The sequence below is a fragment of the Equus caballus genome, chromosome 1, assembly GCF_041296265.1.
Source record: "Equus caballus isolate H_3958 breed thoroughbred chromosome 1, TB-T2T, whole genome shotgun sequence".
Classification (NCBI taxonomy): Eukaryota; Metazoa; Chordata; class Mammalia; order Perissodactyla; family Equidae; genus Equus; species Equus caballus.
The window spans coordinates 28,706,722-28,733,507 of record NC_091684.1 but is presented as its reverse complement, the minus strand read 5'-3'; the positions used below and the strand labels follow the sequence as shown (position 1 = coordinate 28,733,507).

At 52.6% G+C, this 26,786-nt stretch overlaps 4 protein-coding genes and 1 long non-coding RNA gene across 23 annotated transcripts in view; 2 read left to right on the top strand and 3 right to left on the bottom strand.

Moving 5' to 3' along the window:
* Positions 1 to 569: 569 nt before the first annotated feature.
* PITX3 (paired like homeodomain 3) lies at positions 570 to 2,540 on the bottom strand. Its single transcript, XM_014733225.3, has 3 exons — positions 2,408 to 2,540; positions 2,033 to 2,235; positions 570 to 1,490 (listed from the first exon to the last, which is right to left on the bottom strand). Exons 1-3 carry the CDS (start codon positions 2,523 to 2,525, stop codon positions 903 to 905), a joined length of 909 nt encoding a protein of 302 aa, XP_014588711.1. The 5' UTR covers positions 2,526 to 2,540; the 3' UTR covers positions 570 to 902.
* A 4,926-nt stretch (positions 2,541 to 7,466) lies between these two features.
* On the bottom strand, positions 7,467 to 9,095 carry LOC138915599 (uncharacterized). The gene is made up of 2 exons (XR_011421629.1): positions 8,927 to 9,095; positions 7,467 to 7,720 (listed from the first exon to the last, which is right to left on the bottom strand). It is a non-coding gene; the product is annotated as an uncharacterized lncRNA (long non-coding RNA).
* A 1,200-nt stretch (positions 9,096 to 10,295) lies between these two features.
* On the top strand, positions 10,296 to 13,826 carry LOC111773424 (very long chain fatty acid elongase 3-like). 2 transcript variants are annotated; one of them, XM_023640411.2, is made up of 4 exons: positions 10,296 to 10,938; positions 11,855 to 11,986; positions 12,657 to 12,808; positions 13,060 to 13,826. In XM_023640411.2, exons 1-4 carry the CDS (start codon positions 10,838 to 10,840, stop codon positions 13,485 to 13,487), a joined length of 813 nt encoding a protein of 270 aa, XP_023496179.2. In that variant the 5' UTR covers positions 10,296 to 10,837; the 3' UTR covers positions 13,488 to 13,826. The 2 variants fall into 2 exon arrangements, with proteins under 2 accessions (XP_023496179.2, XP_070078427.1); XM_070222326.1 differs by having other exon boundaries at positions 10,605 to 10,938; positions 11,910 to 11,986.
* A 658-nt stretch (positions 13,827 to 14,484) lies between these two features.
* LOC111767454 (paired like homeodomain 3) lies at positions 14,485 to 25,578 on the bottom strand. 2 transcript variants are annotated; one of them, XM_070222258.1, is made up of 5 exons: positions 25,379 to 25,578; positions 17,791 to 17,954; positions 16,323 to 16,452; positions 15,948 to 16,150; positions 14,485 to 15,405 (listed from the first exon to the last, which is right to left on the bottom strand). In XM_070222258.1, the coding sequence occupies exons 3-5, from the start codon at positions 16,438 to 16,440 to the stop codon at positions 14,818 to 14,820; spliced, it is 909 nt and encodes a 302-aa protein (XP_070078359.1). In that variant the 5' UTR covers positions 16,441 to 16,452; positions 17,791 to 17,954; positions 25,379 to 25,578; the 3' UTR covers positions 14,485 to 14,817. The 2 variants fall into 2 exon arrangements, with proteins under 2 accessions (XP_070078359.1, XP_070078358.1); XM_070222257.1 differs by lacking the exon at positions 25,379 to 25,578 and having other exon boundaries at positions 17,791 to 18,085.
* The window catches only part of GBF1 (golgi brefeldin A resistant guanine nucleotide exchange factor 1), a 126,553-nt gene continuing 115,149 nt past the window's right edge, over positions 15,383 to 26,786 (top strand). For 10 of the 17 annotated variants that reach the window (XM_014733220.3, XM_070221979.1, XM_070221974.1 and 7 more), the window contains exon 1: positions 15,748 to 15,767. Coding sequence is in view for 4 of the 17 variants with exons in the window: in XM_070221986.1 (XP_070078087.1) it covers positions 15,667 to 15,767 (101 nt within the window). In the remaining 13 variants the exon portion in view is untranslated. Of the gene's footprint in view, positions 15,768 to 26,786 lie in introns of all 17 variants that reach the window. The other 7 variants (XR_011421557.1, XR_011421555.1, XM_070221992.1 and 4 more) reach the window with 4 other exon arrangements.

The following is a 26,786-nucleotide window of genomic DNA, read 5'->3' as shown; positions in this document are numbered from 1 at the left end:
AGGAGGGTGTGTGGAAGGATGAGAGGCACACACACAAACACTCAATAAAAATCCTAGGCCTGGTAGGCGCTTAATAAATGTCCGTTACAAACCAGAATTTTATTGCTGTTAGAGACCCAAGTCCCTCACAGGAACAGTGAGAAACAGGTGCAGAAAGGCAGAGTAACTTATCTAATGTCGTAGGCTTCTTAGGTTGCAGAATTGACACCTGCAAGTAAGCGTTCGAGAGCTGACCTTCCAGTTATTCTCCATGAGGCCACGAGGTGGCGCCGCAGCACCAGCTTTGGCCAACGCCGGCCGAGTAGCTAATCCTCAAGCCATGCATACATACACGCACGCGTGCGCCCCTCTGCTCCAGGAATCCCCAGGCTTCCCCATCCTGATGTTAGCGACTGAGAGGGACTGAAGCCCTAGAAGCCTGGGCCTTCACCACTTTCCTGTACACCCAGCTCTCCTTTAGACATGGGGCGTGGGGTGGGGTGGGGGGGAGCCGTGGGGAGGGGGGGGAGGCGTGGGGGGGGGGGTGGGGGCCGGCGGTGAGCTCAACCGCAACTCTGAATCATCAGGCCTTTGACAGTCCGCGCACGTTTATTTCAGTCATCTTTGAAAACGGGGGAGGGAGAGTCTGGAGAAGGCGGGGTGGGCCAAGGGTGAGTTGGCCCCCGGGGAAGTGGTCCCTGTTCCTGGCCTTAGTCCCAGGGGCGCGGAGCGTGTGTAGGGCCCAGTCCACCCCTCAGGGCTGGGAGGGGGAAGGCTCTCTCCTGAGCCGGCCGCCCTCTCCAGCTGCGCCAAGCGCCCCTCTCAGACCCCGGAGCGAGGGCAAGCCACTCAAGACGACCCCAGGCCGGGGAGGCTGTGAATTATTAGCCCCGCCCTCGAGGAGGATCCACGGGCCGGGCAGCTCATACAGGCCGTTCTACGGCGTACTGGCACGGACTGAGGTTGGCGGCCGGGGGCGGCCCGGGCACGGCGGGGTAGCTGAAAGAGGCGTGCTGTTTGGCCTTGAGCCTCAGGCTGGCCAGACTCGAGTTACACGGGTCCCGATATACGTAGGGGGAGGAGGCGGCTGCAGCTGCGGCTGCCGCGGCCGAGGCGTAAGGGCAGGACACTGCCCCAGAGGACACTGCCGCCGGAGCCAGCCCGGGGGGCCCCCCGCCCAGGCCCTGCAGGGCCCCGGGACCTGGCACGGTGCCCGGGGCGGCCGCAGCCGACGGCACCATGGAGGCGGCGATGGAGCTGGGTGGCGAGAAGACGGGCTGCGAAGCCAGAGGCCCCACGTTGACCGAGTTGAAGGCGAACGGGAAGGTCTTGGCTGCGAGCGGCGGGCCGAGCGCCTTGGGCGGCCAGTTCCCGTACGAGTAGCCGGGGTACACCTCCTCGTAGGGCGGCACCAGCCCCCCGAGCGGCGCCGCGAAGCCGCCCTTGCACAGCTCCGCCTGCTGGCTGCGCTCGCGCTTTCGCCACTTGGCGCGCCGGTTCTTGAACCACACCTGCGGGCATGGGAGAAAGGCCGTCAGGGCCCGGAGCCGAGCGGGGGACCCGGACCGGGGCAGCGCGGCCGGTGGGTGGGTCGCCCAGACGGGGCTTCAAGCCGGCGCCGTCCTGAGGATCAACCAGATGTGGTGGCTGGAGACGGGAATGAGCGTCGTGGAGAAGCCCGAGGAGTGCACGGAGTCAGGGAGCTGAGAACAGAAGCAGTGGGCGGCAGGGCTGAGTCCGGGGCGACGCGGTCTGGGGAGGGGACTAGCAGGATGGGGTCAAGGAAGGGTGAAGAGGAGAACAAGAGACAGCGTCAGGGTAGAAGAAACGCACGGCCTGGAGTGAGAGCGTGGAGCAAGAGCAGCGCTCGGAGGTTGGTGGAAAGAAGGGCGTGTGCGGCAGTGGACCGGGGCCCGGGGCGTGGGGTGTTGGGTCCGGGGATGGGGCAGGCAGAGCAGAACCACAGGCCGCTGGTTCCGGAGCTAGTCGCTGGGCGGCGCGCGAGAGGGAGGCTCGGGGGAGGGGGAGGGTTGCAGGTCTGGGACGGCTGTACCCGCACGCGGGCCTCGGTGAGGTTGGTCCACACGGCGATCTCTTCGCGCGTACTCATGTCTGGGTAGCGGTTCCTCTGGAAGGTCGCCTCCAGCTCCTGCAGCTGCTGGCTGGTGAAGTGCGTGCGTTGCCGCCGCTGTTTCTTCTTCAGCGAGCCGTCTTCCGGGGAGCCGCCGGGCAGCGAAGCCGAAGCCTTCTCCGAGTCTGGGGGCCGGGTGCGGGCCAGGTCACAGGGCGCCCAGGCCTGCGCGGATTCTCTGGCTGGGGGACCTCCTCCACCGCCCGCTCGCTCGCACCCGGGCTTCCGCTCCCGGGTCCCACCCTGAGCAAGGATTGAGCTGTTATCTCCCCCACGCCCAGAAGGGGGCGCGCTCACCGCTGTGCTCTTGGCCCTTGCAGCCGTGTTCTGGGAGGGCGGGGTGGGGAGTGCCGGCATCCGACAGCGAGAGGGCCGGGCTGCGGGCCTCCGCCTCGCTGAGCAGGCCAAACTCCATGGAGGGAGGACTCTGGAGGGAAGAGAAGACACAACAGGTTAATGGGACTAAAATCTCTGGCTTATCCAGTTCCCAAGAGTGTTTCCCCACAAGTTCACTGTGCCCTTTCTCAGCCACGGACGTAAAGCTACCTGTGTGCGGGGTGCCCTGGGATAGAAGGGGGCAACAGCAGCCCAAGGGCAAAAAGGTGTACACTCAGAGGTCTTATGTACGGGTATACATGCTAGACTTAGTTCTCTTCACTGCTGGGCGCCTAGAACTGTGCTTGATGCGCAGTTGGTGGTGATAGTGATTGAATTAATGAAGACTACTACTATCGCACATCTTCAAAACTTTAATTCCCTCTCACATGAATGCCCAATATCCCCATAAACTCATACATGCCCCTTGGCCAATCACACCTGAGATGCAGCCGGAACCTCTGTTATTCACTGTCCAGTGGGACAGATTTAATTTTAGACCAGGCCTGATATTTCTCCCACAAGGATAGTCACTGCTCTCATTTGTGAGTACTCCCTTGTACATTCACTTCATCATCTCTCCCTTCACAAGAATACGTTAGTCTTAAGCATTATCACCCTTTTTCAGGTGAGGAAACTGTGTCTGGAAGTAACAATTAAGGTCACAGAGCTTGTAAGTAGTGGAACTGGGATCTGAAGCATGTCTGGGAGACTCCTAAGCTAGTGCTTTTTCTTTTTCTTTTTCTTTTTTTGTTTTTTTGAGGAAGATTAGCCCTGAGCTAACATCTGCTGCCAATCCCCCTCTTTTTGCTGAGGAAGACTGGCCCTGAGCTAACATCCGTGCCCATCTTCCTCTACTTTATATGTAGGACGCCTACCACAGCATGGCTTGCCAAGTGGTGCCGTGTCCGCACCCGGGATCCGAACCAGCAAACCCTGGGCTGCTGAAGCGGAACACGCAAACTCAACCGCTGTACCACCCGGCCAGCCCCAAGAGACTTCATTTTTAACAAGCTGGACGTTGCAGTGTCAGTGGTCCATGGACTCCACTTTGCAAAGCCCTGCTTGACTTCTCTCTCTGCACAGTTTCTTCCACAGCCAGAAGTTCAGTGACATCCTCTACCCTGAATGTTGAAGCCAGACTGACAGCCTGAGTTCTAGACAACTGGTTATTGGATCCTCTGACTTCAGTGTTCCACTGGCACCTTGCAGTTGTAGGGCCCAAACTAAAGTCATCTCCATTCTCAAACCACCGTTCAAATGTATTCCTCTTCCTTTATTTCCCACCTTTGCGAGTGGATGCACCATCTACCCTGTCAGCCAAACCAGATTAAAGGAGAGAGAGGAGTCAAAGGAGACCCCCAGATTTAAACCTAGGAGCAGGGCCCACTTCACGGGTGTGCAACCTGTGCGGCCACACAGGCCCACATACTTGGAAGCGCCCTGCACTTGGTTTGATGTTCTGCTGTCGCCATCTTGAAATTCTTAATTTTTTAACAGAGGGCCTTACATTTTTGTTTTACACTAGCCCCCACAAATTATCTAACCAGTCCTGCCTAGGAGCCTAGGAGCCTGGTCGTGGCTTCAATAGAAATAGAGAGGTCAGCAAAAAAGAACAGGTCTGGGTAGAAGGTGAGCTGAGTTTCTGCACCTCAGTGTGAGCTGTCTGTAACTCAAGTCAGCTGGGTGGAGAAGTCCAATGGGAAGTGTGAGGTGTGAGCAAGAATAGAGAAGAGAGATCAAGACAGAAGATACGTAATTTGGAGTCATCCAAATAGAAGTAACAGGTAAGGTCATGAAAGGCAATTAACCAGGAAAGAGAGTACAGAGTGAGAAGGAGTAAGGGACAGGGACGGGAGTCTAAGAAACAAGAGCATTAAAGAGGTGGGAAGTATGGGAAGAACCAGCAGAAATACAAAAGCAAAACCAAGCAATAAAAATACTGGGGAAAGGAGATGACTCTGACAGGGACATGCAGGATCTTAAGGCGGGAAGGTAGAAGCAGAGAAAGCAATCAGTGTCAGAACACATGGAAAAGAAAGACTTAAATCCAACAAATTTCAACACATTTATTATTAGTTTTGAACACTTACTGATTATAAAAATAATTTTTAAATCACCCATTATTACACCATCCTGACAAACTCTATTAGCATTTTGGTGCATTTTCTTCTGATATTTGTTCTCAACATAGATTTCTTCCCTATTTTTTCTCTATAAAAAGTTTACAATATTCTTTCCATCTACATTTCTTCCACATTTTCATTCCATGAATTTGAGACCATACTATGCATAGACTCATATCCTACACTTTTTTTACTTAACATTATATCCTGAGCATTTCCCTTTTTTTTTTTTTTTTTTTTTTTTTTTTGAGGAAGATTAGCCCTGAGCTAACTGCTGCCAGTCCTCCTCTTTTTGCTGAGGAAGCCTGGCCCTGAGCTAACATCTGTGCCCATCTTCCTCGACTTTTTTTTATATGTGGGACACCTACCACAGCATGGCGTGCCAAGCGGTGCCATGTCCGCACCCGGGATCCAAACCAGTGAACCCCAGGCCGCCGAAGCGGAACGTGCGAACTTAACTGCTGCGCCGCCGGACAGGCCCCGGTAGATACAGTTTTAAACACTGTTGTTCTTTTACATTACTTTGCAAACACGGTTTCATGTTTCTCCATGTTCTGGTAGCTGCAAGGTGTTTCATAATGTTAGAATTTAACTATTTAATCATCCATTAGTGGGATGTTTCCAGTTCTCTATTATTTTTTTTTAATCTTTTAATTTTTAAAATTTTTATTGAGATTGTGATAGTTTACAACCTTGTGAAATTTCAGTTGTACATTATCGTTTGTCTGTCGTGTTGTAGGTGTACCACTTCACCCTTTGTGCCCACCTCCCACCCTCCATTTCCCCGGTGACCACTAATCTGTTCTCTTTGTCTACATGTTTAATTTACACATATGAGTGGAGTCATGCAGAGATTGTCTTTCTCCATCTGGCTTATTTCACTTAACATAATTCCCTCAAGGTCCATCCATGTTGTGAATGGGATGATTTTTTTCTTTTTACGGCTGAGTAGTATTCCATTGTGTATATATACCACATCTTTTTTTATCCAATCATCTGTTGATGGGCACTTAGGTTGCTTCCACATCTTGGCTATTGTAAATAATGCTGCAATGAGCATTGGGGTGCATGGGGCTTTTGGAATTGCTGACTTCAAGTTCTTTGGATAGATAGCCAGTAGAGGGATGGCTGGGTCATATGGTATTTCTATTTTTAATTTTTTGAGGAATCTCCACACTGTTTTCCATGGTGGCTGCATCAGTTTGCATTCCCACCAGCAGTGTATGAGGGTTCCTTTTCCTCCACAACCTCTCCAACATTTGTTACTTTTTGTTTTGGTTATTTTTGCCATTCTAATGGGTGTAAGGTGATATCTTGGTGTAGTTTTGATTTGCATTTCCCTGATGATTAGTGATGATGAACATCTTTTCATGTGCCTATTGGCCATCCGTATATCTTCTTTGGAGAAATGTCTGTTCACGTCTCCTGCCCATTTTTTGATCGGGTTGTTTGATCTTTTTTGTTGAGTTCTGTGATTTCTTTATATATTATGGAGATTTACCTTTTGTCAGATATATGACTTGCAAATATTTTTTCCCAATTAGTGGGTTGTTTTTTTTTGTTCCAGCCCTGTTTTCTCTTGCCTTGAAGAAGTTCTTTAGTCTGATGAAGTCCCACTTGTTTATTCTTTCTATTGTCTCTATTATTTTAAGTCCCACGGATATAAGTATTTCACTACTTATAGAATTTTTTTCTTTTGGCTTATTTCACTGGCTTTGAAACTCCTAGGTGAGGGACTGAGTCAAACTATACCAGCTGGCTCTTGCGAAGTGTTACCTAAGTATGCTTCTTGAAAGGATCATGTCAGCTTACCTGTCTACTAGCCAAGTGTGAACGTGTCTGTTTCCCAAAGCTTTGACCAGCATTGGGTATTTAATTTCTACTCAGTTTAATGGTTGTTAATGGGGACCATAGTATATATACAGTCATTAATTTGCATTTCCCTAATTACTAAGGGCGTTGAGTCTTATATATATATACATATGTTTATTTATATTTCCTCTTAGGTGCCTATTCGAGTCAAAGCAACAGACATATTTTGAGTGCTGTGTGCTTCCCTCAAGGATTAGTGACCTAACAAAAATGACCATTTGGGACTAGGTGGTGGAGCCAGGATGGTAAAGAAAATATATGACTAGTCTTACTCCACTGGTAGAAACACAATACTGGCAGGCAGTTTGGGTCAAGTCCTGTGGGTGGAAGACAAAGAAGAAAAGGGTTGTCCCTGTCTGAAACAGATTAGGCTTTGGCAGGGCAAGTGACTTTAGAGCTAGGAGCAAACAATGACTAACATTTGTCCGGGTGAGAAAAAGATGTCTGGGGAGAGGGAACAATATAGAGAGAGATAAGGGAGTTGAAAACCCTAAAAATATAGTACTTGTGTTACGGAGTTGTGACTCTTCCATTACAGCTAAAATGTAGAATGCTGGGGCTGAGGGATGATGGGACATTGGCTGGAAAGGAAGGGCCAGGACTAACCTCAGGAATTTGACCTTTGTCCGGAAGATTTTTTTGTTTTTAAAAAGGAATGACATGAGCTAATGTGTGTTTTAGAAACACCTTTCTGGCAGCTAATCAGAGGTAGATTTGGGGACACTGGAGTCTATAAGATGAGCCTATCTGTGTCATTAGCCACTTATCAAGGGTCAGAGATAGGACTAAGGATAAACTTTTTGTGTAGTATGCACATTAACTCTTTATCTGTCCCACATAAAACTATATTCCCATTTCATGGCTGTCCTTTTAAAAATTTTTAAATTATGGTAAAATATACATAACATAAAATCTACCATCTTAACCATTTTTATGTGTTCAATTCAGTATTGTTAAGTACATTCACACTATGGTGCAACCAATCACCAGATCATGACTTTCCTTTATTTTAATTTAATTGAGTTTCATTAAAAAAGAAGTTGAAATTTCTACAAATTCACTTTTTCTGGTAATAATTACTGATGTTTGCTCAATCCTTTACATCGTATAATGCTCTTTAATATATATGATTTCATTCGATCCTCATAAACATCTTTCTGAGGTGGATACTGTCCCCATTTTACAGAGGAGAAAGGTGAGATCCAGAGATAAAAAGACCGGACAAGCTTGCTGTGTCCTGGAGAAACAAAGAGTGTCGTCCAGATTTGTAGGCTGAGGATTTCATCCATTCAATAATTCATGCAACAGATATTACCTGATGACCTACCATAAGCTCAGTGTTACGAGAATGACGTTGAGCAAAATAGATATAGTGTCTGCCTTTATGGAGCTCAAGGACTAGTAGGGGAAATAGGCACTCATCAAGAAATAATAAAAATAACAGAGTAATGGTAAACTCTCATTGAAAGAAGGAACTAGCACGCTACGAGAGCAATTCTTATATAATATGGTACCAGACCAAGTCCAAGGGTCAGGGAAGGTTTCCCCTAGGAAGTAATTTCTAGAGATTTCTCTTCTCCTTCCCCTTTTCCAACACCACCCCTTCCCCAAGCCTCACCATTAAACTTCACAGGGAAAGACAGTGTAAAATATCTTCATTTAAGAGAAAACAAGGACTGAGTATACATATTCTGTATGCATCTGTAAACCTCCCAAAGTGATTCACCCTAACATTTCCATGTGTCTACTTTACAATACCATTGTAAACTTTCATTGACACTATCTGACTTTCATACTGACGCCAACCTCGTGAGGTAGGCAGGCAAGTACGACTATCTACATTCTACTCATGAAGACTGGGAGTCTCAGAGACATCAGGTAACTTGCCTGAAATCACATGACTGCTTAATGGTGGAGCTGGGATTTGAATCCAGGTCTTGTAACACCTAGACGGTTATTTTTCTTATAATATTCGTTCTTTCATTTATTCATCCATCCACCAAACATGTGCTGATCGCCTTCTGAGTCAGGCTATGAATGGAGCAATCAAGAGCCACTGAAGGGTTTTAAGAAGGAAAGCAGCATGATCCACTTTAAGTTTTAGAGCGCTCTTCTGGATTAGAGGACAGAAAGTGGTGGTTTTCAAAGTATGGTCTGGGGCCACCTCCTGGGTTAAAATCTCTGGGGTTGGGGCTCAGGAATCTTATGATCAGCCAGCTTTGGAAAGAATTGTTTTCTGATTCTAGCACCCTATTAGAGAAGGAGGTGGTGCAACCAATTACCATGACTAACAGAGTGGCTGTGGTAACCCGGTGAGAGGTGAGGCAATACAGAGACAAAGGGATGCCCTTGAGAGTCATTTAGATAGCACGGACAAGACTGTCCACTCCACCCTTCCCTGGACAAGGACTGAGGTTCACGGAAGTGAAGCTGGGATCCTCACCTGGGTCCTCTGGCTCCAGAGCCTGTGGGCTTTGCTGCACATAGCCATTAATAGCCACATCTTCATTTTAAATATTTTATATGTATTCCTCTTAGCACTTGTTTTGCAAATCTCCATGTTATCTCAAACTGCCTTCAAGCTTTGTATTTCTCCCTCACTTTCATAAAGCCTAGGAGAGGAATAAACGACAGACAAGTAAGGCCTTAAAAGTTTTAAAAAGTTTGTTTCGTAGCATTTTTCACAATAGCTAAGACATGGAAGCGACCTAAGTGCCCATTGACTGATGACTGGATCAAGAAGATATGGGGTGGGGCTGGCCCGGTGGCTGAGTGGTTAAGTTCGGGCGCTCCGCTGCAGGCGGCCCAGTGTTTCATTGGTTCGAATCCTGGGCGCGGACATGGCACTGATCGTCAAACCACGCTGAGGCAGCGTCCAACATGCCACAACTAGGAGAACCCACAACGAAGAATGTACAACTATGTACTGGGGAGATCTGGGGAGAAAAAGGAAAAAAAAATAAAAATCTTTAAAAAAAAAAGAAGATATGGGGTATATATATACAATAGAATACTACTCAGCCATAAACAGGATAAAATCGTCCCATTCACAGCAACATGGATGGACTTGAGGGTATTACGTTAGGCGAAATAAGCTAGATAGAGAAAGACAACCTCTCATCTTTCTCACATGTGGAAGATAAACAAACACATGGACAAAGAGAACAGATTAGTGGTTACCAGGGGGAAGGAGGGTTGGGGGGTGGGCACAAAGGGTGAAGTGGCACACCTACAATATGACTGACAAATAATAATGCACAACTGGAATTTCACAGGCTTGTAAACTATCATAACCTCAATAAAAAAATAAAATAGAAAAAAATATTTGTTTCTTTGGGGCTGGGTACACAGACAAGGAAAAAGTAGATTTGATTAGACAAGTACAGCCTGGGGGAGACAAAAGCAGGGCACTCATACCCCAGGAGGCCTCCAGGGAACCTGAAGGCAGTAATCCCAGAAGCCCAGAGGGTGAGCCCATTTCCTCCCCAAGCTAATTATGAGGTATCAGGCTGGAGCAGTTCAGGAATTCGGAAAACCGTAAAGAAACCACAACCTAAACAACCATCTCCCCAAACATCAACGTCAACAACCCTAACAATAAAATTTGTTAAAATTCATCTCCCTCCCACCCACAACCAAACGTGAAGGAGGCAGATGGAATTACGACAGAGGCTCTTTGCTGCCCCTTCCCGGGCCTGATTCATCCGCATTCCAGACCTGGGTTTCCTAGGGTCTCAGGGAGGCGGGAAACTGACATCCCAATTTCTGGATGGGGGCACCAGAGGTTGAGGACACCTCTACTCTTGCCTCAGGTCGGGATTAATGCAAACCGAAGTAAACGCTATAGTTGGCAGGGCCAGAAGAAGACGGGCCTGTCCCGGTACGTGGCAAGGCCAAAAGGGCTAAACCAACCAGCAGGTGGGAGCGCAGGCGCTCGGAGCGAAAAGGATGGGAAAGTGGGCGCGGCGAGGGCCTACGACCGGTATTTGGGATGGGGCCTGCGAGGCGCCTAGGGGAGGCTCCCTTGAGGGCGAGCAATCCGAGAGCGGGCTGCTGCCCAGGGGCGGGACAGGGGCGTGTCTTGGTCGAGATTGGATACCCGCCGGGCGCAGGGAGGGGGCGTCGCGCCGCCTGGCTCCGCCGCTTTGCAATTCCGCCTTGTATACCCCAGTGGCGGCCGCGGAGGAAGCGGGCTGAGCTGCCGCGGCCGGCCTGAATCCGACGCTCCTCCGTTTCCCGCGGAGTTCCTTGATCCTTGGCTCGTTCCGTCCCGCCCCAAGGTTCGCTGTATCCTTGGCCCTCTAACCTCTTTCCCGGCTCCCGAAGCTCTCGACCTCGACGTCTGCAGAACGAAATGGTCACAGCCCTGAATGTGTCAGAGGAAACAGGGCAGGTGTTACAGCCCTACAACTTTGAGCTGTTCCAGGACATGAGGCCCTTTTTGGAGGAGTACTGGTGAGACCTGCGGAAGGGGAAGGGCCGTGCCAGGGGCCCGACCCTGATGACTGCTAGTTGGGGTGGTGCGGGGGGAGGCGCTGAACGCCTGCAATGATTTTCTTGGAGAGCAAAGGTATCAGACTCTCCTGTACTGGCTCCACATCTCCGCTGTCCAAGGTGCAAGTGGTGTGGCCCCTCAAAGAGAGTAAAGCTGGGGGAAAGAGAAAAAGGCAGAAATAGAGGATGGGCTGAGGAATGTGGGAGGAGACGGAAACCAAGGGGAAAGAATGTAGTGAGAATTGGCCTCTGAGGAATGGGGGTTATCTGAATTCCTTCTCCCACCCACCTTGGAAGCGACTCTTCTCCGTCCTTCGTGGCCGCGCCTGCACAGTGCTGGCGTCCAGGGACAGCCTGCCCTTCACAATTATCACGATGTTTCCCAAATGCTCCACCGTCCCTGCTGTGGAGAAGGAGGCAAAGCCAGGGAGGTCTTCGAGGATTTCCCCAGGCTCTCTGGCTTTGCCCGAAAGCTTCTCAGAGGTGTTCATGGGCTGTCTTTGTGACCTAAGCAGGCAGAGCTTTTGCCACATTCTTCTTACCCCACGGGGCGTGGGTTGCTTCTAGGCTGGGCCAGCAGCCAAGTCACCCACTCCCAACCCCACTGAGAGAGCAATAAGCATAGAAACCTTGGATGTAGTCCCTGGCCTGTGCTAGGTATTTTATAAATATTAACGGTGTCAGGAGAGGAGTCTTATTCCCCCTTTACAGATAAGGAAACTGAGGCTCAGAGAACTAAGTAGGTTTTCCAGTGTCACACTGCTAGTAAATGGTAGAGTGGGACTCCAACCGAGAGCACTCACCTGGAGAGTTGAGTGGGGATTCCTCTAACCAGCACCCACCCATGGGCCCATCCCCTCTGCCTTCTGCCTGCCAGGGCAGCCTCATTCCTCGTAGTTCTGATCTACCTGCTGCTCATCTTTGTGGGGCAGAACTACATGAAGGCACGGAAGGGCTTCAGCCTGCGGGGGCCTCTCATCCTTTGGTCCTTCTGCCTTGCAGTCTTCAGGTAAGACACTCCTCCCCCGACTTCCCGCCTATCCTGTAGGCTAGAGACCCTCATTTTATCCCTAAAAGCTTTCTAGAAACCTCAGTTGCATCAGCTCTCCAAGCTGCCCCCTAACTCACTCCCTATCCCATCCTCTCAGCTCTAGCTCCCCTCCCCAGCTTCCACCCTTCTCCCATGTTACCCTGTTTTCCTTCTTCCCCAGGCTCCAAGCTGGCAGTCTCTGCTCTCTCGTGCTCATGAAGTCTGTGGACTTCCAACAAATTTCTCCAGCCTCTAATACTCTCAGCATCTAACAGCCTCTCCTAAGACCTTCCAATAACTTCCCCAGCCCCTCCTTCCCAAATTTCCTCCCCCAAACTACTTCGATCTCCCTCATCCTTCCCCCCCCCGCCCCCCGCCATGCTCCTACCCATCCCAAGAACCCTATTTCCTAACTCACCTTTCAGTCCTGTCCTCCAGCATTCCCTGGTCCTTTCCCAGCCCTCCTCTCCTCTCCATTACTGGTTGGATCTACGAGATTGGGCTCAGGATCTCAGAAGCTGTGACCCATCTCCCCTGGAAGGGTGGAGAGGTGGCGGAGCTTGGGCCAGTGACCTGACCAGGCTGAGGGGGGAGGGGGGATTGGTATCTGGGGATGACCCTTACACCTTTTTCCTCTGTCCCATATCAGCATCCTGGGGGCAGTGAGGACATGGAGCCATATGGGGATCCTGCTACTCAGGGGGAACCTAGGTCAAACTGTGTGCTTCTCCAGCCACATCCAAGATCCCGTAGTCAGATGCTGGTCCTGCCTCTTTCTTTTCAGCAAGATCATTGAACTTGGTGAGTGGCAAGGCTTTGTTTCTCAGGTGCCCAGTCAACTGCATCCCTCCTCAGGGACCCCTCACCCATCACATGGAGAGTCCCTTCCCCACCCCTGGGTCCTAACAACACCTCTCACCCAAGCCCCTGTTCAAACTCTGACATAAAGACGCCTCTCCCCGTCCTGAGAATTTCCCCCATGCCCCCAAATCCAATGCCGACGGTGGTCCCAACACTGGGTGGTATGCCAGCTGTGACTCCCTGTTTCCCAGGAGACACGGCCTTCATCATCCTGCGTAAGCGGCCACTCAGCTTTGTGCACTGGTACCACCACAGCACAGTGCTGCTGTACACGAGCTATGGATACAAGGACAAAGTGTCTTCAGGCGCCTGGTTCATGACCATGAACTACGGTGTGCACGCCATCATGTACACCTACTACACTCTGAAGGCTGCCAAAGTAACAGCTCCCAGGTGGTTGCCCATGCTCATCACCAGCCTGCAGATCCTGCAGATGTTTATGGGAGCCTTTGTTAGCATCCTGAATCACATCTGGAGACAGGATCCGGGATGCCACAGCACATCGAAACAGCTCTTCTGGTCCTGCGTCTTGTATATGACCTATTTCATCCTCTTTGCCCGCTTCTTCCATCAAACCTACCTAATGCCCAAGGTCAAAGCCAAGACCAAGAGCCAATGAAGGGTTGGATAAAAAGAAGGATCCCCAGGCTCTCTCTTCCCCAGGGCACCGAGGGGCTCAGCTTAGGTTTGGGAGAATGGTTAGGACGCCTTCCCTTCATGGTTTCCCCATGGGATGTGTGCCCCACGGTGGTAGGAAGTTATGACAGACAAGAAGCATCACCCCTGGGATGAGGGTGTGATCTAGTACTTTGATATTTCTGTGTCTAATGTGAAGGCCAGGCAGGCCCTAGGATGGGAATGAGACTGAGGAAGATCCCCAGAGCTGAGTTATTTATATTTCTATCCATAAATCTTTCTTCCTCTTGCCCTATTTTTTTAATTAAACATTTCAACGAGGGTTTTGGAGTTTTTGGATTTGAGGGAAGAAGGGGACTGCTGCGATGGGAGAGGGGTGCTGGCAGTGGGATGAGTAGTGGGTGAGATGCCTAGGAGGGTGTGTGGAAGGATGAGAGGCACACACACAAACACTCAATAAAAATCCTAGGCCTGGTAGGCGCTTAATAAATGTCCGTTACAAACCAGAATTTTATTGCTGTTAGAGACCCAAGTCCCTCACAGGAACAGTGAGAAACAGGTGCAGAAAGGCAGAGTAACTTATCTAATGTCGTAGGCTTCTTAGGTTGCAGAATTGACACCTGCAAGTAAGCGTTCGAGAGCTGACCTTCCAGTTATTCTCCATGAGGCCACGAGGTGGCGCCGCAGCACCAGCTTTGGCCAACGCCGGCCGAGTAGCTAATCCTCAAGCCATGCATACATACACGCACGCGTGCGCCCCTCTGCTCCAGGAATCCCCAGGCTTCCCCATCCTGATGTTAGCGACTGAGAGGGACTGAAGCCCTAGAAGCCTGGGCCTTCACCTCTTTCCTGTACACCCAGCTCTCCTTTAGACATGGGGCGTGGGGTGGGGTGGGGGGGAGCCGTGGGGAGGGGGGGGAGGCGTGGGGGGGGGGTGGGGGCCGGCGGTGAGCTCAACCGCAACTCTGAATCATCAGGCCTTTGACAGTCCGCGCACGTTTATTTCAGTCATCTTTGAAAACGGGGAAGGGAGAGTCTGGAGAAGGCGGGGTGGGCCAAGGGTGAGTTGGCCCCCGGGGAAGTGGTCCCTGTTCCTGGCCTTAGTCCCAGGGGCGCGGAGCGTGTGTAGGGCCCAGTCCACCCCTCAGGGCTGGGAGGGGGAAGGCTCTCTCCTGAGCCGGCCGCCCTCTCCAGCTGCGCCAAGCGCCCCTCTCAGACCCCGGAGCGAGGGCAAGCCACTCAAGACGACCCCAGGCCGGGGAGGCTGTGAATTATTAGCCCCGCCCTCGAGGAGGATCCACGGGCCGGGCAGCTCATACAGGCCGTTCTACGGCGTACTGGCACGGACTGAGGTTGGCGGCCGGGGGCGGCCCGGGCACGGCGGGGTAGCTGAAAGAGGCGTGCTGTTTGGCCTTGAGCCTCAGGCTGGCCAGACTCGAGTTACACGGGTCCCGATATACGTAGGGGGAGGAGGCGGCTGCAGCTGCGGCTGCCGCGGCCGAGGCGTAAGGGCAGGACACTGCCCCAGAGGACACTGCCGCCGGAGCCAGCCCGGGGGGCCCCCCGCCCAGGCCCTGCAGGGCCCCGGGACCTGGCACGGTGCCCGGGGCGGCCGCAGCCGACGGCACCATGGAGGCGGCGATGGAGCTGGGTGGCGAGAAGACGGGCTGCGAAGCCAGAGGCCCCACGTTGACCGAGTTGAAGGCGAACGGGAAGGTCTTGGCTGCGAGCGGCGGGCCGAGCGCCTTGGGCGGCCAGTTCCCGTACGAGTAGCCGGGGTACACCTCCTCGTAGGGCGGCACCAGCCCCCCGAGCGGCGCCGCGAAGCCGCCCTTGCACAGCTCCGCCTGCTGGCTGCGCTCGCGCTTTCGCCACTTGGCGCGCCGGTTCTTGAACCACACCTGCGGGCATGGGAGAAAGGCCGTCAGGGCCCGGAGCCGAGCGGGGGACCCGGACCGGGGCAGCGCGGCCGGTGGGTGGGTCGCCCAGACGGGGCTTCAAGCCGGCGCCGTCCTGAGGATCAACCAGATGTGGTGGCTGGAGACGGGAATGAGCGTCGTGGAGAAGCCCGAGGAGTGCACGGAGTCAGGGAGCTGAGAACAGAAGCAGTGGGCGGCAGGGCTGAGTCCGGGGCGACGCGGTCTGGGGAGGGGACTAGCAGGATGGGGTCAAGGAAGGGTGAAGAGGAGAACAAGAGACAGCGTCAGGGTAGAAGAAACGCACGGCCTGGAGTGAGAGCGTGGAGCAAGAGCAGCGCTCGGAGGTTGGTGGAAAGAAGGGCGTGTGCGGCAGTGGACCGGGGCCCGGGGCGTGGGGTGTTGGGTCCGGGGATGGGGCAGGCAGAGCAGAACCACAGGCCGCTGGTTCCGGAGCTAGTCGCTGGGCGGCGCGCGAGAGGGAGGCTCGGGGGAGGGGGAGGGTTGCAGGTCTGGGACGGCTGTACCCGCACGCGGGCCTCGGTGAGGTTGGTCCACACGGCGATCTCTTCGCGCGTACTCATGTCTGGGTAGCGGTTCCTCTGGAAGGTCGCCTCCAGCTCCTGCAGCTGCTGGCTGGTGAAGTGCGTGCGTTGCCGCCGCTGTTTCTTCTTCAGCGAGCCGTCTTCCGGGGAGCCGCCGGGCAGCGAAGCCGAAGCCTTCTCCGAGTCTGGGGGCCGGGTGCGGGCCAGGTCACAGGGCGCCCAGGCCTGCGCGGATTCTCTGGCTGGGGGACCTCCTCCACCGCCCGCTCGCTCGCACCCGGGCTTCCGCTCCCGGGTCCCACCCTGAGCAAGGATTGAGCTGTTATCTCCCCCACGCCCAGAAGGGGGCGCGCTCACCGCTGTGCTCTTGGCCCTTGCAGCCGTGTTCTGGGAGGGCGGGGTGGGGAGTGCCGGCATCCGACAGCGAGAGGGCCGGGCTGCGGGCCTCCGCCTCGCTGAGCAGGCCAAACTCCATGGAGGGAGGACTCTGGAGGGAAGAGAAGACACAACAGGTTAATGGGACTAAAATCTCTGGCTTATCCAGTTCCCAAGAGTGTTTCCCCACAAGTTCACTGTGCCCTTTCTCAGCCACGGACGTAAAGCTACCTGTGTGCGGGGTGCCCTGGGATAGAAGGGGGCAACAGCAGCCCAAGGGCAAAAAGGTGTACACTCAGAGGTCTTATGTACGGGTATACATGCTAGACTTAGTTCTCTTCACTGCTGGGCGCCTAGAACTGTGCTTGATGCGCAGTTGGTGGTGATAGTGATTGAATTAATGAAGACTACTACTATCGCACATCTTCAAAACTTTAATTCCCTCTCACATGAATGCCCAATATCCCCATAAACTCATACATGCCCCTTGGCCAATCACACCTGAGATGCAGCCGGAACCTCTGTTATTCACTGTCCAGTGGGACAGATTTAATTTTAGACCAGGCCTGATATTTCTCCCACAAGGATAGTCACTGCTCTCATTTGTGAGTACTCCCTTGTACATTCACTTCATCATCTCTCCCTTCACAAGAATACGTTAGTCTTAAGCATTATCACCCTTTTTCAGGTGAGGAAACTGTGTCTGGAAGTAACAATTAAGGTCACAGAGCTTGTAAGTAGTGGAACTGGGATCTGAAGCATGTCTGGGAGACTCCTAAGCTAGTGCTTTTTCTTTTTCTTTTTCTTTTTTTGTTTTTTTGAGGAAGATTAGCCCTGAGCTAACATCTGCTGCCAATCCTCCTCTTTTTGCTGAGGAAGACTGGCCCTGAGCTAACATCCGTGCCCATCTTCCTCTACTTTCTATGTGGCATGCCCACCACAGCATGGCTTTCCAATCGGTGCTGTGTCCGCACCTGGGATCTGAAGCAGTGAAGCCCGGGCCGCCGAATTGGAACCTGTGCACTTAACCGCTGTGCCACCAGGTCAGCCCCCTAACGCTTTTTCTTTCCTTGCTTTTTCAAGTTGTGTCCTTTGGGGCCCTATCGGAAACCCCCTCAAGGACTGGGACTCGGGGCTAGCCTCAGGGATAGAACTCTAGCCTGGCCTTGCTGGGTCTGCTTCAACTCAGGCAGCCCTGCCTTTGTCTGTCCTGTTTATGCCTTCTGGAGAGATTTCATTTGAAGAAAGCCTTCCAGGATCAAAAAAAGTTTGAAAATCACTAGGGGTTCCCATCCTGTCTGCTTCTATGTCTCCAGACACACATCGCATCACACTAGTCACTGTTCCGCTCTCATGCATGGCCTTTACTAGGCCCACCCCAGGCAGTAGACATGTGCTTCTTAATACCACCTTCCTACCCTATCCCAAACCTTCCTATCCCAAACCTCACCTGACGTTGCCCAGGCACCTGCCTGGGTCCCTCTCCAAGTCTTCCCTGCAGAGTCCTCTTTCCCGCTGACTCTCCCAGGCCTCTTTGCTGGGAGGAAGGGAAAGGGGCACCAGTGGGTCTCAAGAACTCCGGATGCCTCTTGGTCAGAGGAGAACCAAAGCAGGCTAGGGAAAAAGAACAGGGGTGAAGAGCTGGGTGGGAGGGGTTCATGTGCCTCCCCATTAACAGGGACTTAATGCAGGCTGTGCAAGGTGGCATTAATGTGGTGGATTAGCCTTGATTGAGATGTATGTCACTTGGCTGCTCTGAATTTATTAGGAGCCTTTCTCAGGGAGGCACAGATGGGCAGTGGCCTGTATTTGCACATGGTAATGCCCCCTCAACCAGCTCAGAGGTGACAGCTGCCCTCCGCCCCCTAAGTGAGATTGGGGGTGGGACAGAGGTCAAGGCAGGAGGTTGAGAAACAGTCCCTGTTCTTTCCACAGGCAGAGGGGCCTAGACCTTGGACCTTTTCCTAGGGTTCGAGAGGCAGAGCTGAAGGGAACCCTGGAAGGAAGGAAAGAAGTCAGGCCAGCTGTGGGGGTGCTCAGCTTACCTCCCCTTCCAGGTTGAGGTCAGGAGCTAGGGGCTTGGGGCTGGCCCAGTGATGCTCTGATAGAAGAGAGGTGCCCTTGGGAGAGACCTGTGGCAGCCTTGACTAATAGCTCTTCCAAAATAGCTGGGCAGACTTAGAACTGACAGCTAGAAAAAGGGGTGCTCTGAAGTCTCCTCTCACTTTATATCCAAGATGCGCTCAAAATGCAAAGAATGCCCCTGAGTTCTCCAGAGGCCACGAGAGCAACACAGAGCAGGGAAAAGAGGGACACTTGGCTTCGCCTGTAGGGAAAGCTAAATCCACCACTGCCATTCATCCTTCCAGTCTGCTTTGACTCTAGACTTCCAATTTTCCAAACTCCCTTTCCCCCAGCATTCCATACCTGTGTGTCCTGGTTTCACCCTTTATTTCAGCAGAGGGAGGCAGGGTGAGGAGAGATAAGGGCCAGGGTAAAAAATGAGGCAGAGAAAGCAGAGTTCAGGCTGTGTGTTCCCAGAGACAGACAGACACACATGGGCCCCCACTCAGACAAAATAAGCACTTGGACTTGGAGTTAGAGGCGTACAAACACACACTCTCCCACACATGCGCTCCCACATTCAGGCAGACAGACATACACCGTCACACAGTCTCCTCTCTCTGTGACAGGGACAGCTGCCTTGGCTGTTTTGGAGCTAGCCACTACCCTTCCCCCTCCCCTTCCTGGCCCCTCTGAACCTCAGCTTTCAGTCCCAGAAACTAAGGACTCTGTTGGGGAGGAGGAGGCTAAGGGGCCAGGGGAGTGGTCTACATTCAGTGGCTGCTGAGGAGAGCCTGTTTGACTGAGTGGGGAGAAGGCATGAAAATGCTGGAGGAAGAGGATGGGGTGGGAGTGGGGCCAGAAACTGCTCAGGCCCCTCTTAGGGAAGTAATCTGGTATAGCCCAAAGAAATTCAGTTTGGAGTTAAAAGATCTGGGTTCGTGTCCTGGCTCCCCAGCTTACTAGCTGTGCATACTTGGCAAATTACTTTACCTCTCTGGGCATATTTTTTCATCTCTAAAAGGGAGATCATAATCTCTTGCTTAACTACCTTCAGTATTGTTATGAGGTTAAAATAAAACATAACATGTAAAAATGGATAAGGATAAAACTCTATCCAAGTATTTTTTTTTTTTCCTCAATCATTGAACAGATGTTTATTTGGCACCTTCTGTGAGCTAGGCATTGAGTAAGGCACGGAGGATAGAGTGGTAAATAAGACCTCATCCTTGTCTCTGCCCTTGCTTAAGTGGCTCACTTCCCTAGACCCTTTATTTCCCAGTGAAGAATTCTCTGGTGAATAAAGATGAGTATGCTGCATTTTAGAGAGGGATGCAATGTGTGTTGTGAGCACTCTGTGCCAAACATAAAGGAAGTCCCAGGCAATAAGGTGAGAGCCAAATGAGCAGAGTGATCCAAGCTGGGAGCCAGTTTGGGGACCAAGGATTGGTAAAGGGAAGAATAAAGTCTTCAGGCTCTTGACCGGGTTAGTAATAGCAGAGAGAGGGGATGAAGCTGAGACCGTGAAACTGAAAAGGCAAGAACACTATAGCCAGGCAGGCAATAGAGATAGAGGGTGGGGGCATAGGCCTCTGGCAGACTCATGTCTGGGTGGGCTGGTCAGGCAGAGGCTGGGGGTGCCAAGCTGTTGTCTGAGCTGGAGACCGGCTGGCTGAAGATTAAGCTCCCCTCAAGTTGCTGGGGGTCAGGAAGCTGGGGAGTTGGGACTGAGGCCAGGGACTTCGCCTCCCTCAGTGGACAGGTTTGGAAGCAGGAGGTCTGGAAGCCTCAGGTTTGGTGAATGCTGGTAGGAAATACCAGACAGGGCCAAAGAGAATCAAGAGATAACAATAGTGCTGAGTCCAACTCTGGGATGGGCTGTCTGCCCCACTTCTGGCCTTTCTGACACACCCTTAAGGGCCCAGGCACTACTGGTGTGAGGGTGGCAATCCCACCCCTAGGGAGAATACAGGGCCTACAGGCATTCTCTGATTCTGAAGTACAGGCTGGAATTACAGGAAGCTGTCATGGATGGCAGCAAGAACAAAACAACCAAGATACACTAAGGTGGAGAGCAGAGACTGTCACAGGCCAGAGAGGCCATAGTGGGGAGGCCATGGTTTCCAAGGGACAAAAGCTCATGGCAAGAAGGCAGCTGCCTTGTGTCTTGAAGCCAAAGGGTAAACCATGGCCACAGCCAGAGAGCCCCCAAGTAGTTGCAATAATAATGCCCAAGGCAGGAGGCAAACCCTGGAACTGAAATGGGAGAAAATTTTCCCTTGCAGGGACTGAATGAAGAGGAAGATAAGAGGGGATGGAGTTGTGATGCTGTGGCTCAGCTCGGCAAGCAGCAAGTTGGCGAATAGGTATAAACCAGGGCCCTAAACTAGTATGGAACTATCCCATAAACCTGAAACTGAAGTGAGGCCCATAGGCGCACACAGCATCATGTTCATTAGGGATGCTGAGCACCCAAACTGTCTGGTCTCCTTAACTGCAGTGAGCAAATGGGAGCAAATGAAGACAGCTATAGACAAGGTTCACAGTCCCAAGAGGAAACCCTAAGACTCAGATGGAGGCAGCAATGATTCCATGCACTGAATTTATCAAGGGGTAAATCAGGGATCAGAGAAGTCGGCCCCCACACCCTTCCCTCCCTTCCTTCCTACTTTCCTTCAGCAAGTGTTAGGTGCTTAAACAGATCCCCAAGAATGGTAAGACACAGACCCTAACTTCTAGGAGCCTACAGTCTGGGAAGGCAAACAGAGCACAGGATGGAACGAACGCTGGGCTGCATGGGCCTGATTCTCAGATTGGGGAGATCAGAGAAATGGAAGCCCATGTAAGATGGTATCAAGTTTGGGGGCTGGGAGAATGTAGCACATGGCTGAGCTGGGGACTGGGAAGGCAGAGAAGGGGCAGAGGCTTCTAAGTAATAGAGTAGTATTGGGAATGAGCTGGCAGTTTCAGAGGGCAACAGGGAGCCTAGCTTGTCCGGGGTCCCAGTGTAGGCAATGGGAAATCATCAGAGAAAAATGCATCAGGCTGAGGGTGCCTCCAATGAGGGGCAAGGGTGGTATTTCAGGTTTGATACAGCCTAGGCTACAGCATCTCCAGCTTTTCCATCAAAACACCCCTAAGCCTAGTAAGAGAATATCACCCTGGGAAACTAGGCGCACAACCTGAAACAGCTGCTACCAGTATGAAATTTCTTTGTGATCTCCAGCCTTCTGTTAAAAATTGAAGCTAATTTTACATTCTACTCTATACTTAAATTGTGTCTGTTTTAATATAAAAATAAAGTTTTCTCTCCAAATCTCCAAGTGACATCTTCAAGTGACATCGCCACGCCAGGAAGATAGGCCATGTTCAGCATCATGGGAGCCTCTCCCACTCCTATAACTCCCTCTCCCACCCCACCTCCCCACTGAGGGACATTGCTCCAAGCAGTAGGAGTCACTGGAGTCTTGTAAGCAGGGGAGTGACATAAAAGCAGCATCTTTGGGACCTTTTTTTGGCAATGGTGAGCAGAATGCATTGGGCAGGGGAGAGATAGGAAAGGGAAAATAATACTGAGAGGTGTAAAGTAAAGAAGGGCCCAAGGGGAGGCAATGGAAAAGGAGTGCAGAGAGTTTTGAAAGCTGCTCTTTTTCACTCCACAGCCTATCTTCTTTTCCTTTCTCTCCCCATCACTGTTAGCATGGATCCCTGTTGATGACCATGGGCTAGACACTTTAGATAATCCCAAAGCTCAGGACCTAATGGACCCTTCAGGTTAGCTGTCATCTCCCTCCCTCACACTCTAGGAAACATCATTTAGAGTAAATGGAGAAGAAAAGATTTGTGTGGCTCCATCCTTCTTTCATGCCCACCCCCAACTCAACTCCAGCCTGTCTCCCCTGCCCTCCCTTCTTGGACCTGGGTTCTGGGCTCATAGTCACATCCTTGAGCAGAAGACTGTCAGGGATCAGATCAGGATATCTGGCCTGGTAGAGAAGCTAAGCATTTTGGGAGCTCCCTGGAACTCTTAGAGAGAGGCTTGGGTAGTAGCTGGCTTCTGAAGCCTGGGATAGGGTGTTCCGTCTGTCCTTGAGAATCTCCCTGTGTCTGGATCAGGGATGCTCTTAGGCTGATCTAAGACTTGAGACTCCACCTTTCCAAACAAAGATTCTGTGGTTACAAGGAACTTAAGTTTGGCCATAATAATAGCGATAATGCTTCTTATTTCTGTAGTAATTCTCCATTTATGAAGGGCTTTCATATACATGATTTCATTTAACTCTTACAACCATCTTGAGTGGCAGGAATGACCATCCCTATTTCACCTCTAATAAGACAAATTTGTCCAAGGTTACACAGATTGAAGAGATTCGAATCCGGTTCTCCTAAGACCAGGGACTGAGCTCTTCCATTCCTCGCCCCCTCCACCCCAGCAGCCATTTGTGGCTCTGACATGCACTGATCCTCCCAAGCCCTGAAGGATTCCATTTCTATTTCCTGCCTCTACCACTCTCTGGAAATGAGCTCTGGAAGTTTGCTGCCCACTGTGTGCCAAGGAACATTTTCCTATTCATCCTGAGCTTGCATCACTCCAGTTCTAAGAGGCCCCCTCATCTCTGGTTTTAGGATTTGGGGAGCAAACGTCTTCTGCTTATCTAGACCTTTAATTATTTTGTGGTTTTCCATCCTATCTCACTGTCCAGCGGCCTAAACTTTGAAGTCTGCGATCTCCAGCAGACCCTGGCACCCTGTTATGCCGACCAGTCTCTGACCCTTTCTAGGCCCATGACATTCTCCCTAAGAGCCAGTAACTAGACAAGCACTCAGCTAGGTGGTTTTATGCAAGGATGGGAGAAGGTTCTGTCTTTTGTTTCCAGTCTTCTTCATTATAATGCTATTCTCTTTGGCCTTTTTGGCAAAAGCAGATCTTGGGTTAAAGTCTCCAGGGAACCATCTGTAATGCCTTCCCTGTTCCTTTCCTGGCTCAGAGCCTTTCATTTCACCCATAAATTCAGTGATTTTCAAAGGTGATGGCAGCACAAACCCCTGAAAAGGGTATCAGAATGTAGTGGGAGTATTGGGGTGTGACTCTCTATTTATCAAAAGGGGGCAAGTGACAAAAACGGTTGAGAAACAATGTCCTAGCCAGGGATAAGCAAACTTTAAAATTGTGGAATGGAGGTGGGAGTATGGGGGTTGTATTGTATGCCACTCATGGGTGGGAAGTGAGAAAGGGTGAGCCTCACTTGTTTAGATTACTCATCGTTAAACACATCACCTTGCACTTGTCTCCACGAAAACTCAGCCCCCAGCTGGGTTGTTTTGCTCACTTACATAGACTGGGAAAGTTCTCTCCGCTCTGTTCCCTTCAGCTTAACAAGGCTCTGGTTAAAGAGCTGGGGTCAGGCTGGGTAGTCACTGTATGGGTCCAAAAGAATCAGGGCCCTTCCCCAGCTACAGGGAAAGCAAACGGGGCAGTTGATAGGGCTGAGACATCCTTCCCAACCAGACTTGGAGGGCCATATAGGCCCCATGTTGACCTCAGAGTTTGGATTCCATGTGTCTCCTTCCTAACTCTTCTCAGCCACCAAGCTGGTGTTGGGATTGGTGGAGCTGAGGAAGCAAAAAGGGAAACAAGACCACAGGGTTTGCTTTCCTAAACGGCTGCAATTTTCTCTTCCAGCCTGGGCTCTTGCTCCTGCCCCTGCAGGGAAGGATTCTCTAGTCTGCTGATACTCAGGCAATGAGTCTGGGGGTGTCTGGTCAGCTGTAACGGTATTAGGGGCTGACTCCGAGTTTGTGAAGGAACTGAGGCTGTCAGGGGCTTGTGCTGGGCTCCTCCTTCCCCTCCCATTGCCCTTTGTGGTTCATTCCTTCCTTCCCTGGTCTTGATTCCCACTGGCATTCCCACCACTGGCTTTCTCTCTTCAAATTTGGGTTCTGGAAGTCTAGGGGTGATGCTTGGATCTAGTCTGGGTTGGAGAGGGCATGTCTCCCAGCGTCACTCCACCCTAAGGCCAGGCTGCAGCCTTTACTCTCACTCCCTGCTCCCGGCCGCAGTCCCTAGGAACAGAAACAAGTTTGCAAAGTGTGAGCTGGGATTCTAAGCAAACCACCACAGAAACCCCACTGCATATGCAGCAGCTGGGCAGGCGCTGCCCGGTAGATGAATACGCCACTCGGCCAGGGACATTCTGTCCGCCGCTGCCGGACACACGCAGCGCCTGCTCCGAAGAGACCCACCTCGCCGCCCCGGACATTCTGTCCGCTCCGAGCCCCGCGCTCTGCCGACATTCCGTCCGATTCGGTGGCGGCCCCAGGCCGGGACCCATCTGGGCCCTGACATTCCAAGCTGGACACGGCAGACTCGTCGCCTGGTCATTCGGGCTGCCCAGCCTCGGCCCTGCCAACCGCACAGCGGCCATCTGACTCGGTTGCGGCTGGGCTCTCACAACACAGCTCCCATCCCAACTGCGAAGCAGCTGGGAAGAGAAGCGTGTGCCACCAGACGCACCCCTGCTCCCAGGCCCTGGAGTCTGAGCCCCTGCCGAGGGGCGTCGGGTGCTGCCAACTGTCCCTATGCTGGGCAGCCGCCACCAGCTCCCCCAGCTGGCCAGGGCCTCAGCAACCTCTTTCACTCCCTGGCTGCCTGCCTCGCGCCTTCAGGTTCCAGGGCGCTTTCTGGTAATGGTTTCCCGACTCTCTACTCCCTGCTTCGCGGAGCTCCTATCCTGGCTTCATGTCTTCGGCTTCCCTCCGGATCCCCTGAGTCTCCTGTCCCCGAGTCCTGACGCTCAGTTTCCGTTTTCCAAAGTCCTGGCCCCGGGTCTGCAGTCCACCCTCCTAGTCTCGACCCGTTCCCCAGGCACCGTTCCCCGGTTCAGGCGACCCACGTCCTGTTTTAGGGATCCCGAAGTCCAGCCATGGCCCCTCGGCCCTGTGAGCCCCTGTCCCCCGCGTGGTCAAGCACTCACAGTGAGTCCCGCAGCAGGCAGGCTCCCGGCAGCGGCGGCGGCGGCCGCAGTCTGGAGGGCAGGCAGGGGCCAGGGGCCGGGCACCCGGCCGGGGTGGGGGCCGCCCCCCTGTGCCCGGGCCGCCGCTCCGCTCCAACGCTCCTAGACACGCTGAGGGAGGGAGTGAGCCTCGCCGTGGACTGCCACCCAACTCCAGAGCCCATTCACTTTATGGCAACCCAGGGCGCCCCCAACCCGCAGCGGCGAGCCTCTCGCGTCGAGCCCCGCCCCCTTCCAGCTGCGGAGCCCGTGCTCCACCCTTTCCAGCTGTGAATCTTTAGGCCCCGCCTTCGGGGGAGGGGTCCAGCCGGCGCACTGCCTGGAACCCCGCCCCCTGGCCAATCGGAGGCACTCCTCGTCAACTGGGCCACGCCCATCCCCACGTGGCTGAAACTGCGCTCGAGCAGGAAAGCTTTGGCAGAGCGAAGCGGGCGAGCGTGGAGTGCGCCGGGTAGCCCCACGGAGCCGGGGCCCGCCGGCGGCAAGGTGGGGCCGGGCTGCCACCCCGAACGAAGTGGAGCGGTGCCGTGGATAGGGATGCCGGGGTGCCAGGTGGGAGGGCGCATGGGCCAGGAGAGGCCGCCGAGTTTCAGCTCTCAGACTCGGTCGCTGCTCAAGTTTCGGCGATTTTCTCCACTTGTCGCTGTCTGTCTCCGCCCTTTTGTCTCTGCTCCAATCCTCCCACGTCTCGCCTTTCTTTCCTCTTTTTTCTCCTCCACTGCTTTGCTCCTGCTGTTTGTCCCTCTCCTCCCTCCTCTGCCTCTTTGAAAGACTAAATTTTCTTTCTCTCTCCTCCTTTTTCCTCACATCTTTCTCTCTTCCTCTTCTCAGCTATCTCCGGCCTCCTCCCTCCTTTTTTCCTCTCCTCCAAGAAAGGTGGCTTCGTGGAGAGAGCAGAGTTTGTAATGAGACAAACCAAAGCAGCATTCTAATCCTGCCACCAACCGCACCATCACTGAGTGACCTTGGACAAGTAACTATCATTCCCCTACCTCCGCCTACCCCCCAAATTAAAGGAGACTCTTGCTAGATCTCAGGGCTTAGGCTGGGCGCTCCTCAGAGGCCTGGGCAGTTCGCCTGTCAGTCTGCACTCTTGGCTTGCCCAGGCTGTACTCTCCCAGTCTTAACAGGGCTAGCTTCTCTTTGGTGACACCAGGTTCAGTTCTGTGGGCAAGGTGTGGCCTTGGTGCTTGCTAGTTGGGAAGTTGCAAGGGATAGGACAGACATCCCCCAGGGACATATGGACTTGGGCTGGGTTGCTTGGTGCCCCTGAGGACCCTAAGCCCTATCACACGATATGTTCCTAAGGTAAATCTGACCAGTCATGTCTCCGCTTAAAACCCTTCAATGACTCCTGATTGCCTTCAGG

Excerpts from the sequence above, each read along its gene's own strand:
- LOC111773424 (XM_023640411.2), top strand. The coding sequence starts at position 10,838 with ATGGTCACAGCCCTGAATGTGTCAGAGGAAACAGGGCAGGTGTTACAG. Across the intron at positions 10,939-11,854 it reads CCCTTTTTGGAGGAGTACTG|GGCAGCCTCATTCCTCGTAG; the intron begins GTGAGACCTGCG and ends TCTGCCTGCCAG. Across the intron at positions 11,987-12,656 it reads TTCTGCCTTGCAGTCTTCAG|CATCCTGGGGGCAGTGAGGA; the intron begins GTAAGACACTCC and ends GTCCCATATCAG.
- PITX3 (XM_014733225.3), bottom strand. The coding sequence starts at position 2,525 with ATGGAGTTTGGCCTGCTCAGCGAGGCGGAGGCCCGCAGCCCGGCCCTC. Across the intron at positions 2,236-2,407 it reads CAAGGGCCAAGAGCACAGCG|ACTCGGAGAAGGCTTCGGCT; the intron begins GTGAGCGCGCCC and ends CCCGGCCCCCAG. Across the intron at positions 1,491-2,032 it reads TCACCGAGGCCCGCGTGCGG|GTGTGGTTCAAGAACCGGCG; the intron begins GTACAGCCGTCC and ends CCATGCCCGCAG.
- LOC111767454 (XM_070222257.1), bottom strand. The coding sequence starts at position 18,048 with ATGCCACCTTGCACAGCCTGCATTAAGTCCCTGTTAATGGGGAGGCAC. Across the intron at positions 16,453-17,790 it reads AGGTGCCTGGGCAACGTCAG|AGTCCTCCCTCCATGGAGTT; the intron begins GTGAGGTTTGGG and ends TCTTCCCTCCAG. Across the intron at positions 16,151-16,322 it reads CAAGGGCCAAGAGCACAGCG|ACTCGGAGAAGGCTTCGGCT; the intron begins GTGAGCGCGCCC and ends CCCGGCCCCCAG.